Below are 21,099 nucleotides of genomic sequence, written 5' to 3'. Positions count from 1 at the left end.
TTGGTATGGTAATGTATTTTTCTATTAAGTTGCACGATAATCCTGTTAACAACTACAGTATCTTTATATGAAATATGCGTAAAAAAAATTGTAATTATGTTGATGACTAACTACTATAGTAAGAATTTTTTCCAGCTAGTATTGTGAAGTTAGACGTGTCCCAGGAAAACTGAGATTACGTACAGCAGTCACAAGCTAGCAGACAATACTGATGATGCTTCTTGCTGTTTTAAGCTGTCAGCCACATGAGCAATTACTCCTACACCAGCATTGTGAAGCCATTCGTTTTTCACCTGAAATCAAACAACCACTCGTGTTACGAACTTTGTATCAATGATATCATCATCATCGGACATATTAAAGGGATGCAGTACATGAATGTTGTTATGAGCAAATAAAGGCCAGAATGCCGAGTGAAAGCTGACATCAACTTTTTTCCATCCCAACAGCTGCAATCCCCGAATCATCTCCTCTGTTAAAAAGATTAGTGGCTTTAGAGGAATATCAATAGCTGAAGATAATTGATACATATTCAGTTATTTTGGGAAAAAAATTATCACCTTCTACAATTTCATGATATGCTACAGTACTCTGTGTATTGGGAGCATTTTGTGCAGCCTCCTTTGCTTGCACTGCTTTTGGAGAAAATTTAGAGCCATCAGAAGGAACTGGGGGACAATATTCCACATCAACTACGTGCTTGTATCCATCTAAAGATTGACGAGGAGGCTGCCAATACAAAAGAAAATGTTAGTACCACAGAAAGATATTCACATTATTTTCACAATCCAGGCGTTTCCGTTTTCATATATTAAACAATCACTCCTTCAACTTTCAGAATAGGACCCGCACTAAAAAATTAATGTTACAGCATTTTTTCCTTTACTCAACATCTATAGTTTCTTTTCCACATTTGCAACACAGAAGCTAACACTAAACTAGGATGCCAGAATTAACATCCCTTGCAACATTTTAGCTGCCGTATATTGATCCATTTAATTTAATTTTATTCGTTTCAGAGGGATTAACTAACACAGATCACTAAGAGCCAGTGCCACATCCCCTTTTTCTTTCACGATTTCGTAGTTGACAGGCTGTGACTCAATTGGAATTCCTAATTAAGAAATTATGAAGGGTTAGTATAAATTAAACCAACAATTATCTGAGTTAATACACTGCAAAGTATATATAACCACCCCGATAATTGAAAATGTGAAGAACTGAATATCTCAATCAATAGTCAAACATGGCACGCTCTTCAAGTGAAGTTCAGTAGTACACAAGTATTTTTCAAACAATTAGAAATTTTTTTAAAAAAAGTCAATTTTGATGGGATACTTAACTGTTGGAGTCGAATTTTATAAATTTATATGTTTTTCCACAATTGGCCAATTGAACTTCGCCGCACTTTTAAACCATTTTTCTGTTGAAATCTAATACGTTGTTATTATTATTATTATTATTATTTATTATTATTATTATTATTTATTATTATTATTAAGTTTTGTTGTTGTTATTATTGATAGGAGAGGAGAAAGGAAATTTGATCTAACAGTTCTAGTTCACCAAGTACTCAAATAATAATAAATCTCTTTTATACGTCTATAGTTCTATTATTTTCATTACTTATTTATTTCGACATAAACAAAATTTTATCCTATTAGCATTAGCAATTGTAGAATTGAAATTATAAATTACATTTAAGTCATAAATCTAAGAGTTGAGACAGGAAAACAGATTATAGATGCCAGACATAAACACATTTAGGATGTTAAGTATAATTCTAAGCATCCAACAAGATTCTAATTTAGTCGTAATCTAAGTATAAATTATTAATCTTTAAAATTGCATATGTTAAGAGATCAATAACCAACAAAATAAGATAACCCAAAAGGATAAATCATCAATATTCACCTTACTGAGCTCAGTTTCCCTCCTTATAGAGGAAGTGCGCCACCCTACCATATCTATATAAAGTTGAAGAAATTACAAAAATGGGAAGAAATGAACCATGAATTATTGATATGCCCAGAAGGTAGTAAAACAGAAAAAACATACTGAGAGGATACGATCATATGAAACATTAGCATAAATGATGCGACATCTAAATGTTCCAAGTGCAGACCTACATAAATATAAAATTTAGTATTAGATTACTTAATTGAAAAAGCGGAATATAAAGTAGTACAAATAGATTCCTTTACTTACAGAAACTTTCCATCATCACAATCAGAAGCCATTCTCAATAGAAGAGGTGGTTTGTCAGGTTTACCATCAGTAAGGAACAACTGACTACCTGTTTGACCAACAAAAAAAGGAGCTATGGGAGCAGCTAGCTTTTCTAGGATTGGGACACCCAACAGAAATGGGAGCTGAAAAATATGCAGGGTAAACAGTCAAACTCTTATGGCCTGAAAATTTTCAGTACAAATTGAGAAATACCACGTTCATTGACAAGACATATATAAACAAGGCCGGAAGGATGGTTTAGATATTCAATTCCTTCATAGTTTCATCCATTTGAATTGAAATTCTAGTTTATAAGCATCTTTTTCTAATAATTTTTTCATGATTGTAATATAAGTTTCTCTAGTAAAATTGAAATTTTAGTGGGGCCTGTTCATGGATAATGCAAATCTTATTCTAGTACTTTCTCCATCAGAACTTCTATTAGAAGAAAAGTTATGCACTCTACTCTTTCTATTTAAACATTTCTTCATAGGTTGCATCCCTTTATAAAAATAAAAATAAAATCTCAAAATACAAATACGGGCATGCATAATTGAAGGTAAGATCTACCAGAAACTATTTCATTAAAGAGAATAATTAAGACAATTCTTAGCCAAGAGATAATAAAAGGGATAACAAAGAATTTATTTGATGGATAAAAACGCGGGTTAAATAATTTACAAAACAATGTAGTTCGTGTTGTCTTGAGGTATCAATCCTTGATGATAAAAACTGATAGATAAAATAATGAAAATAAAAGTAATGATAAAGAGGTGCATATAATGAAAAAAAGAGAGTAATTTTTGTAATATACTTGTTAGTAAGAAAATTATAGGGCATCGATGATGAAAATCCATCCAATAAATTAGTTTTGTCCACCAATGTTTATGTAGATTTTGTACAGTAATCAGGTTAATAGAAAATGGTACTGCAGAAAAAAGGGTGGCTGAATTTAATCCTACTTTCAAACTGCAAGAGACAATACAGAATATTCAAACAAAAACTAAAATATTCTTGAGCATTTTAAAGGGAGTAGGCCCTGCCAAAACACTAGTTGTTAACATGTATGGTTGAGTTCGACCTATATTGAAATTCTTAAACAATCAAAATATTCATTTTAACAATTGTTGAGGACCTATCAACCATCCACATATGTTTCCAATTGTGCAACTTTCACCTTCAGAGCGCTGACTCTTTATTGCTAAAGGTGTGTGTTACAGATAGCACATCAACTGGAAATGTTTATGTATATAAGTGGAAGGAAACTCAAACTCATGAGCTAACTTTTAGGGTTGAATTAGGTCCAACCCCAAATTGGCAAATTCTAAGAGAGAAAGCCACTCGCTATTGTCCACTCACCATGTTCTGTCACAAATTGCATCTTGCTATGTGTTTGGCATCCAACGAGACTACACTTTCTTCCCTACCCACAAAGCAATAGAAGTAAAAGCTGGGGTTTTTCCTTATAAGGGTATCATTAAATTGCATCTTAGTGCGATTCATTTTTCTTTAGTGACTACATTTATAGTTGATGCGTCAAGCTCAGTTGCAAAGAAGGGATTCTGTTACGGTATAAGGTAGGGGGTAATAATAAGGTTTGGAAAGTATATGAGAAGGAGAAGGAAGGTAGGAGGGAAGTGAGGCTGAACAGTATTGACCGTAAAGGCCGAACGGTAGCCGAATGGTAGCCGAACGGTAGCCGAATGGTAGCCGAACGGTGGAAGGCGAGGAGCGACCAGGCCGAACGATAGAAGGAGAGGAGCGACCAGGCTGAACCGTAGAAGGCGAGGAGCGACCAGGCCGAACGGTGGAAGGCAGAGAGCGACTAGGCCGAACGGTGGGAAGCAGCGAAGGACCTGAGCCGGACGGTTGAAGAGCTACCATCCTAACTGTCATAGCGGTTAGGATGGGCGGGAATTATATTTGGAGAGAATATTCAGTATAAGATAACTAGAGTAAATAAATATTCCAGGGAAATATACAATATAAAATATTTATAATTAATGATATATGTTAGGGAAATATACGGGGGAATAATTACATTAAATACAGGGATATTTATATTAAATATAGATATATTCTAGGGAGATATTTAGTATGAGATAAGCGGGAGACAATTAGTATAAATAAAGCTAGAGTCTAGGGTTAAGGGTATGCTTTTGATTATTGAGTCTCGTTGACAGGCGGCTATGCGTCCTGTGAGGGAGGTTATGCTCCCAAGTAATTAAAGGAGGTTATGCTCCCAATTATTGTTTACTTTTGTTTATTCAGATATTTTCATCAATAAAAGAAATTCTTTAGTTCAATTCCATTCTTTCATTATTATTTTGCTTACTTTGAGTGTGTGAGAGGTTGTTCTGGTTAAGTTTCGTACTCAGGTACGTAACAATTGGTCTAACCTGCCGGATCGTCAGAGAGGAGAAAAGGGCGTGAGGGAGGAATCTGCCGGATCGTCAAGGGATGAAACTGCCGGATCGTCAAGGGATGAAACTGTCGGATCCTAATGGAGAGGAGTGAAAGACATCATGGAGGGAAGAATGAATGCAATTGAAGGGAAACTGGAGAGCATGGGGCAGAGACTGGAGAACATGGAGCTGTCCATAAGGAGGTTGAAGGCAGAGTTGGGTGGAATACGCCATGAAGTGCAACCCAGCTGGAAGAAAAGGGTAGAGTTACCCATGTTTTACGGGGTTGATCCGTTGAATTGGATCAGTAGAGCTGATAATTTTTTTGAACTACAAGAGGTGTCAGAGGAAGAGAAGGTGTGCCTAGCCTACATCAGTATGGAGGAAAAGGTCGGATACTGGTTCAGATTTTGGAAGGGGAACGCCAAGGATCGTTCTTGGGAAGGTTTAAAGGAAGCGATGGTGATCCGATTCGTAGAAAGAAACACGGGGCCAGTCTTCGAAAGACTGGCGGCCAGTAAACAGTCGGGGAACGTGGAAGAATACGTCCAAGCTCCAAACGGGAAGGGACTGCTGGAACCGAACGGTAGCAGACTGCTGGATCCAAACGTGAGAGAACGGGCGGAACCTAAAGAGAAAGGACTTACCGAACCGAATGGGAGAGGACGGCCGGAAATGAACGTGAGAAAACTGTTGGAACCGAACGAGCTAGTACTGGGAGAAAGAATGACGACTTTGGAAGGAAGGGCAGACGGATGAATCAATGCATTGGAGAGAACAATGGATTCTGTGAGGAGGTGGGCCAGTGAAAAGAACAGGGGGTTTGCAGTTTTTGATACACCGACAGAAGGGAGAGAGCGACATGAAGTACTGAAAGACATCGAAGACTAATTCCTTATGATTATGGAAAAGTGGTGACCAGAATGCTGGACGGAGAATGGAAGACATTGGAGGAGGTTTTACCACCACCCAAACCTCCAGACCTCAATTGGAGGGCAATAGCCAGTGAGTACCCTTCATATGATAACACGATGATGAAGAGAAGCCAGAAGATCAAGTTTCACAGCCTTGAGGACAAGGTTGTTTTGCAGCGGGGTGTAATGTTACGGTATATGGTAGGGGGTAATAATAAGGTTTGGAAAGTATATGAGAAGAAGAATGAAGGTAGGAGGGAAGTGAGGCCGAACGGTATTGACCGTAAAGGCCGAACGGTGGAAGGCGAGGAGCGACCAGGCTGAACGGTGGAAGGTGAGGAGCGACCAGGCCGAACGGTGGAAGGCAGAGAGCGACCAGGCCGAACGGTGGAAGGCAGAGAGCGACCAGGCCGAACGGTGAAAGGCAGAGAGCGACCAGGCTGAACGGTGGAAGGCAGAGAGCGAGCAACCAGGCCGAGCCGTGGGAAGCAGCAAAGGACCTGAGTCGGACGGTTGAAGAGCTACCATCCTAACTGTCATGGCGGTTAGGATGGGCGGAAACTAATTACAGTAAAGGGAGATATATTTGAGGAGAATACTCAGTATAAGATAATTAGAGTAAATAAATATATATTCCAGGGAAATATACAATATAAGATATTTATAATTAATGATATATGATAGGGAAATATACGGGGGAGTATTTACATTAAATATAGGGATATTTATATTAAATATAGGTATATTCTAGGGAGATATTTAGTATGAGATGAGCGGGAAACAATTAGTATAAATAAAGCTAGAGTCTAGGGTTAAGGGTATGCTTTTGATTATTGAGTCTCGTTGACAGTCAGCTATGCGTCCTGTGAGGGAGGTTATGCTCCTCAAGTAATTGAAGGAGGTTATGCTCTCAATTATTGTTTACTTTTGTTTATTCACATATTTCCATCAATAAAAGAAATTCTTTAGTTCAATTCCATTCTTTCATTATTATTTTGCTTACTTTGAGTGTGTGAGAGGTTGTTCTGGTTAAGTTTCGTACTCAGGTACGTAACAGATTCTAATAAATCTTCCCATTAGTTGAACTTTTTCTTTTGCTTATCTATGTGTACCCTACCATGGTTGTTCTGTACTTGGTTTCAATTCAGCAACATGGAATAATAGCTTTGATGGTAGAAAGATGAAAGGTGTCCAACCTTGTCTTTTCCCATACACAGTTGGACTTAGTTTGCCCCAAATGTACCTTGGGCTCATGGGAATCTCAATGAATCATTCTTGACCCCATAACAGTTCTAAAGATTCAGCTTCCTCCATATTGCCCTGGCCCTGTCAGTTTCTCCCACACAATCTAACCTCAACTTTTCTCCAAATTTGGCCTAAGGTGATTAAGCCCAGCTTTTGTCTCAATCACAATCTGATTCCAATCTCTCTTTATGAGTTTCCACAGTGGTCTTTATTGGTGAAGCCCATAACGATGAAAGAAAAGAAAGACATTTGTTCGTATTAAGCCTAAAGCTTATAAGCTTTAGCTTGAGGAAGAGTTTTAGAATATTTAAAAATATCCAATTATATCGTATCATATCTGACATTATTTCGAAAGATTAACTTCCTCATTTCCTCATTATCTTATAGTTAACATAGTTCCTTATCTCATTATGATTTGTTCACCAAATTAGCTAGGATTGTGATTAGTATAAATAAGGGTAGTACTTAAAGTTTTATGAATATATCAAACACATCAATACAATGTAATATGAATATCTTAGTTAATACTTAATATCAATTTAGTGTTTCGTTGTCTTTTATCTTTCTTCCTCTCTCTCACTAAACTCATAACTTGAACAAAGGGATCAACAAGACAATTTCAAGTTTCAAAAAAGTAACACCAGTCTTCAGATTTCAAATAGAAGACAATATATACCAAAAAAGAGAACACATCACAAAAAAATTATATTGTCCTGAACAAACCTGCTTCTTTCCTCTTACACCAAGATGAGGAGTTGCTAAAGTTATAAAATTGATAGGCTCCAACCCAGCTATTAAGCCTCCTTTGGAAAACTTTTTTTCCTGGAGATTTTCTGTCGTGTTGTTTGCCAGATCACCTGGTTGATCTCTACTGTAGGTATCAGGTGAATAAAGAACAGCAATTGCATATCTAGCAAACAAGCCTCCCAAAGAATGGGATAGAAAGGAGATTCTTTTAAGGCTCCTTGTCTTTTTAACAACTTGCAATACCTGTTTTCATGATAGGCAATAATAATTCAACATGAAACAATTCAAGAGAAAATAAAAGTATCGGAACTTAAATGGAGCCTTCGAACTTCAATAAATTTTTGTAGCTCGGAACTCACTTCATCAGCTAACCGCTTTCCAGCTCCATCAATCCCAGTAAATGTCTTAGTGTAAGTATTTGATGAACTGACTGCAAACAACAAATAATTGATAAGAACTGTTCCTAAACAGATATATATATATATATATATATATATATATATATATATATATATATATAGGCACACACACACGTGTGTAAGTGTATGTACTATTATAATCAGACAAATAGTTTTAAATTCATGGACGAGACAATCATCCACTACCTAAGAAAATCTTCACAATATACAAAAAATTCATTATTATCGTAAAAAGCTTAAGCTTACTTCTTTTAAAATTATAGAACTGGTCTTTTTTTCCAGAATTAGCTAGACAAATTGTGAAAAGAACAGTCTAGTAGTGTGAGTTTAATTTGCAAGTTTACTCAAACTTGTATAGTATATCATTTTTTAGTTGGCATCCTTATCTAAGTTGCCTCCAACATAGATCATTAATAATTTGCACAATTGTTCTGATGTTTTGATCAATTTCATTTCTGTTCATGGCACATAGACTGTCAATCGTATTCAAATGAAAATGAGATATTAGAGCAATTTCTTAATCAAACATTCCAAAAGTAACATTGAATTTAAAGAGGCTAAGAACACTATGGTTCAATGATCAAACGTTACATAATAAGAGAAAGAAAAAGCTCTTCTAAAATAAACTTGTATGTAAAATACACAAATAAGGGTGTATCCACCATTGATTTACTTTCAACTGCACGACAATCTTAACAGACTAAACTAATTTCAATAACTTTATCCCATTAATTTTTTTAAAGGGATACACCGTTGTACACTTAACAAATAAGCCCACTTATAGGAGTAGAGGAGCACTATGCAATATAACATAGAGAACCAAAGTTAAAAGATGCACAAACCGTAAATTAAATAGTTTTTTCCAAGACGCCTTTTTAACTCTGTTTCTGCATAAGTCCAGTCCGCTGTGCTGTATCAATAAATAAACATGAGTACAACTTTGTAAATGACCAATTAATTGAGCAACATTCAAAAGAACCTCATAAAGGTTTTGGCTCAACTTCTGCACTGAAACCTGTCAATGGGATTATTTAAATTAAATCCCTGGTTTATTTATTCCTTACTGTTCGCCTAAAATTTTTCAGAAAAACTCTGTTTCTGATATTATTCATTGAGGAACAATTGTTTTCAAATAGAATACAAAAGCTTAATAACTGAAAATCCTAATCTATGATGGATATATTATATCCCTACAATTCACGATCAATTATCTCTTACGATAAATATAAAATATATTGTTAGCCTATTACTTTTCCTACTTATGGAATGTAATTAAATTTCCTAATTATATTATTGACACGGTATAAGGAAATATTAATTGCAGCATAAATGGTGGGATTCTAACACTCTTCCTCGAGTTGGGAAGTGGATGCCATCCATTTCCAAACTTACCAACAGTAGACATCACTTAGCCCTTTTGTCAATATCTGCAAATTGATTTCCAGAGCATACAAATGGTGTGCATTATCCAACTTTTCCTTTATGAAGTGACTATCAACTTCAATATGCTTAGCTCTATCATGTTGCACTAGATTATTATACACAATATTTATTATTGAATTGTTATCAAAATACAGACTCATAGTCTTCTTCCAATCACTCTTGAGGTCTTTTAGAATTATCTTTAACAATAGTATTTACAAAATCCCTAAGGCCATGACTCTAAACTCTGCCTCTGCACTTTATCTCACCACAACATTGTGTTTCTTGCTCCTCCAAGTGACTAAATTTTCTCCCAAAAAAGCGCAATATGCAGAGGTAGATTTTTTGTAGTCTATAGAACCGGCATAGTTAACATTTGTGTAGGCTTCTAAGATCAACTCCATCCCATTTTTGTAATAGAATACCTTTCCCAGGAGTTCTTTTCAAGTATTATAGAATGCAATAAACAACTCTGAGACGAGTATCCTTTAGATTATGCATAAACCGACTAACACCCTCTGCAAAATTGGCAATGTTAGGCCTAATGAGACAAGTAGATCAATTTCCCAACCAGCCTTTTATAAGATTGTCTATCCACAACTACTTGTATCTCTCTTGGGTAGGTGATTAACCAAAAAATGTGCACTTAATAGCTTGAAGATACTTTACACAATCTGTTATCTTTACTTTTTTGGGCTATAGCTCATCTCATAGAGGTTATGTATGTTATAATGTATGGTTAATCACATTTGTATTTCTAGAAATGTGATATTCTTTAAGGATCAATTCCTTTCAAAAACATATTTCTCATCTTGATCACGTTGTGTTTCCTCTAGTGGCATCTTAGCTTCCTACATGAGATCACTTTTTTCTTAGTGCTACTTTGGCTTAGATCATGGTGTCTACCTCTTATTCTTAGATAGAAAACCAAACTAGTGAAAGTTGTAGAAGAATAGTTGCAAGCCTGACATGAAAATCATACATGGAATATTGTTCCTTTCCTATATCTAGTGTTAAGCCCATTGGATGCAAATGGATCTACATCATCAAACCAAATATGATGGTTTATTAGACCAATATGAATCTCCTTTAAATCAAACAATGAAATTGCATTTTTCAAAGGAAGTATATATTGGATATTTTAAAAGAAATTAGACTAAAGAATTTCAAGCCCATTGACTCACCCATGGATCCCAATACTAATTTTCTACCTAGTCAGAAGTACCCATTTTTTGCTCCTGAGAAATACAAAAGACCGTTTGGAAAATTGAACTACCTCAGTTACTTGACCTAGCCTTTCCTTTGCACTCAATGTGGTAAGCCAGTTTCGTAATTCTCCATGTACATGACATTGAATGTAGTTATTCACCTTCTGAAGTATATCAAAAGGTGCCCTCATAAAAGGTTTGTTATAAATGGTCACAATAATCACACTCATGTTGTGGATTATTCAGATGCAAATTGAATTGGATCTCCTACTGACAAGAGATACACCTTCAGATATTATGTCTTTATTAGGGATATTTTGATCTCCCGGTAAAGCAAGAAAAAGACTGTAGTATCAAGATCTAGCATAAAAGCATGTGGTAAGCCAGTTTCGTAATTCTCCATGTACATGACATTGAATGTAGTTATTCACCTTCTGAAGTATATCAAAAGGTGCCCTCATAAAAGGTTTGTTATAAATGGTCACAATAATCACACTCATGTTGTGGATTATTCAGATGCAAATTGAATTGGATCTCCTACTTACAAGAGATACACCTTCAGATATTATGTCTTTATTAGGGATATTTTGATCTCCCGTTAAAGCAAGAAAAAGACTGTAGTATCAAGATCTAGCATAAAAGCATAATATAGAACTATGACCTTTGTCACATATGAGCATGGTTTGCTCAAATAGTTGCTTAAAGAATTGAGATTTCAAGAGTTCACACAAGAGATTCTCATGTGTGATAAGCATGCTACCTAGCATATTTCCTTAAATTCAGTATTTCACAAGAGGACTTACATATTTAGATAGATTGTCTCTTTATCGAAAAAAGATTGTATTTGGACGCATCACCACTTAATTTGTAAATTCTAATTATCAGTTGGCAAATATCTTCACCAAATAATCTATGTCCTAAAATGAGTTTTGGCTCATCTCTTTGTATTTGTGACACTTATACACACACACATATTCCTATGATGTAATTAACACAAATTATTATTTGACTCTTTACCATATGCTTGAACAATATTCAATAGGAATATGGAGTGGGGTGTAAGATGTTTCCTCTTATGACTGATTGGCTATCGTTCACACTATCTTAGATATAAGTGCATCACAAGGATGACCCCTTTAACCAGTGGATGTCAAGAACCCTTTTTTGCATGAGATCTAAAAGAAGAAATTTATGACTCCACCTTAAAGTCCTACTCAAAGTCAATATGATTCCTCTTTATTTCTATAGGGACCTCTAATGGTGTTGTTTTGCTTTTAGTTGGGATTTTTGTAGAGATCCTTTCCAATATTTCTTGGGAGTGGAAGTTCAAAATACTTTTGTTGGTATTTTCTTACATGAAAACATACACACAAAAGTTAACCACTTTGGCTAGACTGTAAGACGCCAACTATGTCCAAATTCCTATGGAAGTAAATGTGAAGCACTATAAGGATGAAGATGAACCTTTGGCTAATCCTTTTTTATATTGTCAATTGTTTGATAACCTTAATTATTTTATTAATACTCATCATGATCTTGCTTTTTTTTTGTTCAACAAGTTAGTAAATTTATGCAGTCACTGTCTCCTCCCATTTAGCTATTGTTTGGTGAATAATTAGCTACCTACAAGGTACTCTTGGTCAAGGTCTTTACCTCCCTTGTCCATCTCTTATGCAATTGATTCCTTACAATGATGTCAGCTGGGTGTGAATAATCATTTTTTATTTTTTGGTTGATCTATATTTCTTGGTCATGCTCTTATTACTTAGAAGAATATGAAATAATCTTAGGTTTCTAAATCTTCTACTGAGTTTGAATATTAGACTATATCTTCTACTCATTCTAAGATTGTTTGGCTTCAAAAATTATTGGGAGAACTTGGTTTACCTCAACACAAGGGCACTCCACTTCATGTTGACAATACTAGAATTATCCAATTTCTTGTCATTCTCGAGTTTATGGATGTAGAGCACATTAAGGGTGATTGTCAATATATTTGTACATTAAGATTGATTGTCAATATAGTTGTGAAGGCTATGATACTCACCTCATTCGTCTTTCTCATGTCTACACCATTCTCTATATTGTTGATGGCTTTACTAAGAAGACCTTGTTTTGGTCTTGTAATCATTTTTAGGTGGGCCAATGATGCTTCAAGATCTACTAGCATCAATATGAAGGGGATGCCGACAGAATTAGCTAAATTCCTGATTTATTACTTCCTTGTAGATTCCCCTATAATTTCTCTATAATATTTACTTGAACATATTTGTCCAGATTTGAACAGTTGACTTACTTGCTATTTTTTATTCATTAATTGAAAATTTTGATTAGCTGAAAATTAGTCATGTATTAGGCAAAGTTTCCTTGTATAGTTATGTTAAAAGTCCCACATCAACTAGCGATAAGATTAATTTAGAGTATATAAGTGGGTCCAAACCTCACCTTATAAGCTAGTTTTGTGGGATTGGGTTACACTTAAAGTCCACTTCTTAACATGGTATCAAAGTCAGGGGTTAGAGCCTATCCTAACAAGATTTGTGTTTGTTGAACATGTCATTCCACCTGCTATCGGGCCGCTTTCAGACCACCCATTAATATCTAGTCTCACGCACTAGATGTATATACCTCAGCGTGAAGGGGATGTGTTAGAAGTCCCACATCGACTAGTGATAAGGCCAGTTTCGAGTATATAAGTGGTTACAAACCTTATCTTACAAACTAGTTTTGTGGGGTTGAGTTAGGCTTAAAGTGCACTTCTTAACAAATTACATAGTGAAAAAAGCTAAATTGTGAAATTATAAATTGACATCCACAAGCTAAATTCAGAGATTATAAATTTTAATCAGATTTATATAATTGACATGCAAATTGGACAAGTACCTATTAATCATAAACCGGTTGAAAACAATAATCCTTTCCTACTATACTTGGTAATAGTAATTTATTGTAAAAGCATTGAGTACATTAACTTCACTTTTCACCCATAGTTCAAGACAAGCTTCGGTCATATTTTAACACAAATATTTTAAACAAGGTTTTATTCTCACAATATAATTTATAAATATACCATATACCTAGCCAAGATACCATGGACAAGAACAAGGAGATGATCAGGGTCGTTCTTCAAATTCCCTATGCTAGAAATAGAATTTCCATGAGTGACGGTACTCATAGCATGAGCACTAAGGCCCTGGTGTCTCTGTCCAATATTTATACCTGCAAAAGTTCATCTACCAGCCTTAATAAAAATTAAGCTATATTTGCACCAATATTATCATTGTTGTTAGATTATTAGGGTTATTGGTCTTTGTGTTTATAGCTTACACTAGTACTAGTACTTGTCCCCTAATCATTAGTAATAAGAGTACTAGGTTGTAGTCCTTTATCACATCTATACATCTATAAAACTTGTATTCATCCAGTAAACAAATATGCACACAGCCATCTTGGTCTCTTTTCTCTCCTTCCTAGATAAACCCAACAATTCCAACAACACCTAGAAATGTACAAAGGAAAATTGACAAAGAGTGAAAAACAAAGGATGGAGAACACAACCCAAGGAAATAATTGTAAAAAATGAGGTTTTCACCACTAATGGACCTTGAGACAGCATATGTAAGAATCTTGTTTAGGAAAAGTTCATGATGCCCTATAGTTTTAATGGATAACAAACAAAACAATGTGATTAAGAATGGTATGTTCTTTTCGTGTTCTCTCTATAAGTATACAAGACTAAAAATTTGCAAAATGTCTGATTCAAAGATATGGAATTCCATGATGATCACTCTAAGGCAATGCTCGACAACTGTGTGAAGACTTCATTGTCCTATTATCATTTCACCATCAATCAGAGGGTTTGAAGATTATGTCTTTTTGAAAACACTATAGTCCAACGTGAAGAGACAAACAGCATCAAGGTAAAACTCCAATGCAAAATTATTGAGCATAATGTCTGACACATAAGGACAAAAAGCAGCAGATAAAGTTGTCTGGAAAGTTCTACATACTCAGATCTCTTGTCAGCTCAACATTCAAATCGTTAAGTGCACACAACTTTTAAATTTTATAGAACCTAAGTAAGCCCACTAATGAAAAAAATTTGATGGTATTGGTGTTAGTCATTCAGCATTGGTGTCTAAACATATTCGGCAGGAAACTACAGCTTTAACGGACCATTATCACGAATGAAAGAAAGGGAATTGTCACGGGGCCATTTTTCAGCATGCATAAAAATTTCAGCAATCAAAGAATGCAGATTTTGTAGTGGAACACCCTATCCAGAAGCACAACATGCGCAAGCTGCGTCTCCAGCAGGTCTACTCAAGCTTTACCTACCAGACCAACGGCTGTTACGGATGATGTGGGGATTGATTTTATCACAAGACAGCCTAGTTGTTTTAGACAGACTGTCCAAGTGTGGTTACTTCAAGTTATTGAAAGACCCCTTTTCATCTCAAAGGGTGGCTTAGTTGTTAGCTGAGGAGGTTGTTCATTTCATGGAGATCCAACATTTATAAGCAAGTTCTGATCTGAATTTTTTTTGCCTAAATGGAGGGTAGTGCTATCCAAATGATCTAAACACATCACCTTAAAACAGATGGGCAAACTGAAGAACTAAACAAGGTGTTAAGAGTCTTATGCTATTTTCCTAATGAGTAACATTAGCAATGGGAAGATTCGTTGCATTGGTTGAGTACTGGTATAATATCCACTTTCAGAGTGCTGCTAGTTGCATTTAATTTGAACTGGTCTACGGCAGAAAATCGCCCACACTATCTACCTAGGGAATGCTGGGTTGAGTGGAGCTAATGAACTTCAAGACAAAGAGATTAGGTCCTTTAGCAGCTTAAACTTCCTATGGTTGAAATTATCAAGACTAAGTAAATGCCACTGTTGTATTTTCCAAGTCTAGTGCACCATCATGTGGTACATTTTGATAACATTAATAAATGTAACGCCCAAACACAAGTATCTCAATTCATCAGTGGTACCAACGGAAATAGTATAGGATAGTGTTTATCGGTAAGCTCCACACCAGTGGGGTTTAGAGATTTGATAGGAACATAGAGTTGATTGCATACCTCTAGTTGAGCAGGGTTTTACGCTTAAATAGGTATTTTTATCAATAAGCATGAGCATTAATGGTCTCATCACCAATGTTTTCACACGCATGTTTTTGGTTTCAGTGAAAAATCTCTACTCTGGTATTAGTATGGGTATACTTTCCGTGGTTCCTTTTCTCAGAGTTTTATAGGATAAACAAAGAAAGAAAGATTCTAAGGAACTTCAACCCAAATCATCAAGACAATGAATGGGTTTCTGTCTTTCTTTTTGTAAGTCTCAATTGATACTTAAATTTCCAACCGTCAGTAGAACTAGATAAACAACAAAAACATTCAATGCAATCCAAGACTACCAACAAGCCAGCTGTCAAGTACTAAAATATAAAATCAGCAGAAAAAAATTGGTCTTCTAGTCACTTGACAGTTTCCCATTGATCACTGGTAGAAAAGAGACCAAGCAATCAAGGAAGATGGACCATCTCTCGGGCCAGTACCAGGCCCACCCCACCCTCTAGCCCAGTTTTACAAACCTGGGCCATTGTCTGACTACCTTAATTTTACACTTCTTTCTTTTTTTCTAGAGAGTGGAAGGGTGGACCCCATTCTTCTCACAAAGTCCAACTTTATTTTAAGTTCATATATTTTTTAAGACTCTCTTAATTCTTATTTAATGATAGGGTTTCATAAGAATTAAATTTTTATAACTTTTATTTAAATTTAAAATTTTTATAACTTAAAAAGATATAATTAAATATTTTTTTATTCTTAACCCAGGGTGTCTTAAAACAAGGACAAAGGAAAGATGATACACCTTTTACATTTATTCAGCACACGTTATAAAAAAGTGAATTTTTATATTTTTAGAAAAGGAAAATAATAAAAAAAATAAAAATAGTATCACATCAATTTTGTTTTTCTAAAACAAGACCTCGACAGGTTCTAAAGGGAATTATAGATTTTTATAAAATATATATCTTAAATTTAAAGCTTCACCTGGAGAATAAAAGATACTATAATTTGATAACGAAAAATCCAGAATGACGAAGGCTGAATGTATAATTGGCCTATGAGACGAAACAAACGCTCTTAATTGTTGGAACAGTAAGTAAAACGCCACGAAATGGATGATAGAAAATAAAATTTGGGGATTGGGATTGAGAAGTGAGTGAAAATTACCAGAAGAGAGAGAAAAAGGAGAATTGGAAGCCGAGGAGGAAGAAGAACAGGAAGAAGCTAAGGGAGCTTGTTGCGAAGGGGATTTGTTGTTGCGATTGCAAATTCTTGGGGAGTAAGCACAGCGCGCGTGAATCATGTAAGGCGTTGCCATATGTATAATTTTTAGAGAGAGAGAAGGTAAATGAAATCCTAATTTCAAGGCACAAGTGTCGTGTTGTTATTCCTTCTCCACCAAATCACAACGCTACCCATATCACGATTTTCTCTCTGTGTCTGAAGGTTCTGTTCTGTTTGGTGATGAATTGGTGAATGGGAACAAGCGAATTGTGAATTAGTGATGGATGAAAACGACAAAAGAAGGGCATAAACGACACGCAATGCAACCCAAGGCAATGGACGCAGACAGCGCAGCGTCATCATACACAGTTTTGGCGGCCTCTATTTTTTCTTCACCAACTAAACATATTTATAAAACAAAAACTTGGGAAATAAACAAATACTAAATTATCTTCTGATATTAATACAATGCTTTTAATTTATTTTTTATCAGAAAATGTGTTACTAGACATTTTATAAAAGTAAACATTTTACAAGTAAATTATTATCATCACCTCAGGAACATATAATAAAAGACATATTGCAGCCTTATAAGAGGATGCAAATTTTTTGTTTTACCCTACTAACAGAATAATGAAGGGTATAAATCACCTCAAATTTACCAGTCCACTTTCCCCAACAACGAACCCAATAAAGCGTTTGAAGGTTTTAAAAGATATCCGTTAGTAGCACACTCTCTCCTCTTTTAAGAATTCTATGAATTCATTAGCTACAGCTAGGTTCATATCTTAAATCACATATCAAATGTTAAACAAATTATATTTATTATAAAAGAAATATAAATAAATATATAAAAAGAAAATATTAGATTATTTATATTATTTTCAAGTTAAAATAATCCTAAGTATTTTTATTTACTGTATGATAACTTGAAGGAGAACAAATTACTCATAATGTTCTTCTAATGGTTTATTACACGTGTTTGACTATTTACGAAACTCGAGATTTTCATGTTCAAAATGTATGTGACAATTTCAAAAATTCAATTTTGGCAGAAGTTTTAAACATATTTATAATTTGGCTTAAAATATGGGTTATGTCATACTTTATTGTATTGATATTCTTAGTATTTTTATCTTATTATTTATTAATAAATTATTTATACTTTTCAAAATATTTATTTTAGTTTTTCTATCTTGAAAAGTGAGTCATCCGTCAACATGAAGATAGTTATCCATGAAGACAATAACATGACAGAAGCAAAGAATGATCCTCTAAGAAAACTCATAAAGAAATTAAACATGTTGAATAGAGAATCGGTATGTCCCATTATACAAGAGGTCATTGAGGAGACGACGTCATTGAGGAGACATGATGTTCAATTATACAACTATGGTGCATTTAAGATTTTTTATTGTCTTCCATATTTAAATATTAAAATTGCTACTTTTTAATTTATACCTTAAACACAATCACTATAGACCAAAGGCTTTTATGTGTATATTTGTTGAACCTTAAACAATTAAGTCTTCTAGAAACATACTTGAGCAAAAGTAAACCTATTTACAAAATGGATGTTTGAGTGATAAAGAGAAATGTATCTTCCACCTCATATTGATGGGCAGGAGTTATTGAATATAATATTTAATGAAATAATTCTAATTATTTATGATTCATTGTTGGTTCCATTGACAACTAATAATCATCATTTCAAAATAATACATAGTTGAAATCCATGTTACAAACCTAAGATTTACTTTTTTTCATATCATTTATTTAGTTTATATTAATATTAACCTATGTAACCAATTTAATTAGAGTTCTAGATAAATCCAAATCATAGCAAATTCAAGTAATATATCCAAAGCTTGGAACTCTTTCATCTTAAATTTATTAATTTTGGCATGCAATTTATGATCTTGATATATGATTATTTTCTTTATCATGTTTAGTGTAACAAAGAGAAAAATTTATGAAAAAGTAACTATTACGTCATGTGTTAAATAAAAATCATCATTCAAACAAAAATTAAAGAAGATTGGACAAAGGTAACAATCTATACTTTTCACATATTATAATCACATACATTAATATGCATACATAATGAATTTTTGTTATTTTTTCAATGATTCAAGAATTCATAACCTATACTGTACTGGTAGGTAACATAAATCTATTGGAACGATGGAATTATGACCCTCATATAGCATTAGTTACTTTACATGAAAATTGTTTAAGACAATTTTGATTATAAAAGTTTAGTTGTCTTAATAGTTTTAGTTTTGATAATTTTAGTGTTAATAACTTTAGTTTTCATATGTGTTGTGAAATTTTCTGAGTTATGTTGGATTATTAGTTTGAGTAAATTGTAAATATAAATAGTTTACTTTTTTAAAAAAGAAAATATTTAATGTTTGTTAGTACACTAACAAGTATAAATGTACAATTTTAATTTGAAATGGTTATAACTGGATGTCAGTGTGTTGTTGTAACCTTTGTTAAGGAACATTGGATTCTACTGTAACTGATGTTTCTAAGATTTTCAACTTCGACATTAGTTTAATGTACTGGATATGACATCATAATTTCCATTAACGTCAAAACTCAAAAATAGCATAGCTATTTTTGTGCTAGTAATTATTACCCTATTAAATGAGAAAATTAAAAAAAAAATCCATGAAATAATTTTCCTTGCAAAAATAAAATAGTCTTGAAATCATATTATATGAGAAAATAGGAAAAAAATTCAGAGAATAATTCTCATAAAAGAGCACACATATTGGTTTATATAGATCAAAAACTTCCCAGAGGCATTTATATAGAACGAAAAAAGTCAAACATATGGAGAAATGAGAAAGGTGCATGTTTGTGTGAGGGTTGTCATCAGTTAATATAGACATGAGCTTCTAATCAATCATTTGCACCAATTGGCTTATGGTAATAGCCAAAGTCTTCACCATAACTATATCCACGCTTGTAATAATTGTAAGAAATGAAGGGTTTGGAAGAAGCAAAGTAAGAGTCGTTTCCATAACCATTGGAATAATGGTTAACCAAGGCAAAGAAATTAGTGTTTTATATGTTTTTCATTGTTAAATTATTATAAAAGATTATGTTTTTGTCTCTGAACTGAATTATAAATTATAAAGTATTTTATTCCTACACTAAATAACGTAAAACATTAACAAATAATATTATACAAAAGTTATATTATTGTAAAACTCTATTATTATATGGAAAATACTTTGTTAGGAAATATATGTTTTACATTGCATAGATTTAATATTTTATAATTTAGTTTAAAGACCAAACACAAACTCTATTATTGATTTTTTTTTTCTTAATATGGTTTTTTTTATATATAAACCCAAATTTATTTTTACTCGTATTAGTGACATGTTTATAAACTCAAATTTATTTAAACTTCTATACGTTGCAAGTTTAAGGTTTTATATATGTATATAATTTAGGACAATCCATGTGCACACTCATCTCCACTATCTGAGGAACACAAGAAAAGCAGAAAGAAGAAAAATTAAACATATAAAGAAGCCATATGATTAATCCAAGGTTAACATGAAATGTAATGGAATTTTTTTTTCTGAGATTTGTTTGATGGAAAATATAAGCACTTAAATTTCATTTCTACTACTATTGATTTTATAAACGAATTTTAGTGTTAAGTCAATCAAACTTTAAACTTCTTATTATACTTGAGTAAGTTAATTTGGATGCTTTTTTAATATAGTTTTCTAAAAAAGAAGTGAATATACGAATGTGATATGGCTTTGTTTATATAAACCTTTTTTCAGAACTTAATAGTTTCTGAGTTCTTAAAGAAGTATGCAAACACCTTTATCAGTTTTTTGAGTTTACATAATTATTATAATTTTTTAAAAATATCTAATGTATAACATACTTGCACTTTGACAATGAAGCAAAAGAAATTGACTTGCAAAGGTAATAACAAGGAACTAAGAAGAAATTAGGAACAGAATTTATATGTCTTCTTTGTTGGTGCAAGATTCATCAATCTTTTAACTCTATATAAATAAACGAAAACCAGAAGATTAAGAAACGATATATAATTAAGAAAAAATTTAAAGTAAATTATATATATATATATATATATATATATATATATATATATATATATATATATATGTGTGTGTGTGTGTGGAATCAACAAAACGAAAGAGACATACATGTTA

General features: G+C 33.5%; 1 protein-coding gene across 2 annotated transcripts; it reads right to left on the bottom strand.

Moving 5' to 3' along the window:
* On the bottom strand, positions 1-17,271 carry LOC108345050 (putative lipase ROG1). Of its 2 annotated transcripts, XM_052878631.1 has the most exons (11): positions 16,832-17,271; positions 13,667-13,808; positions 8,802-8,869; positions 7,900-7,970; positions 7,517-7,783; positions 2,209-2,372; positions 2,070-2,125; positions 1,915-1,967; positions 561-729; positions 375-472; positions 1-293 (listed from the first exon to the last, which is right to left on the bottom strand). In XM_052878631.1, exons 1-11 carry the CDS (start codon positions 16,980-16,982, stop codon positions 189-191), a joined length of 1,344 nt encoding a protein of 447 aa, XP_052734591.1. In that variant the 5' UTR covers positions 16,983-17,271; the 3' UTR covers positions 1-188. The 2 variants fall into 2 exon arrangements, with proteins under 2 accessions (XP_052734591.1, XP_052734592.1); XM_052878632.1 differs by lacking the exons at positions 8,802-8,869; positions 13,667-13,808 and having other exon boundaries at positions 16,832-17,259.
* Between the last annotated feature and the right edge of the window lie 3,828 nt (positions 17,272-21,099).

This window comes from Vigna angularis, chromosome 1, assembly GCF_016808095.1.
Source record: "Vigna angularis cultivar LongXiaoDou No.4 chromosome 1, ASM1680809v1, whole genome shotgun sequence".
Taxonomy (NCBI): Eukaryota; Viridiplantae; Streptophyta; class Magnoliopsida; order Fabales; family Fabaceae; genus Vigna; species Vigna angularis.
The sequence above is the reverse complement of the archived record's forward strand: the minus strand, read 5'-3'. Positions and strand labels throughout refer to the sequence as shown.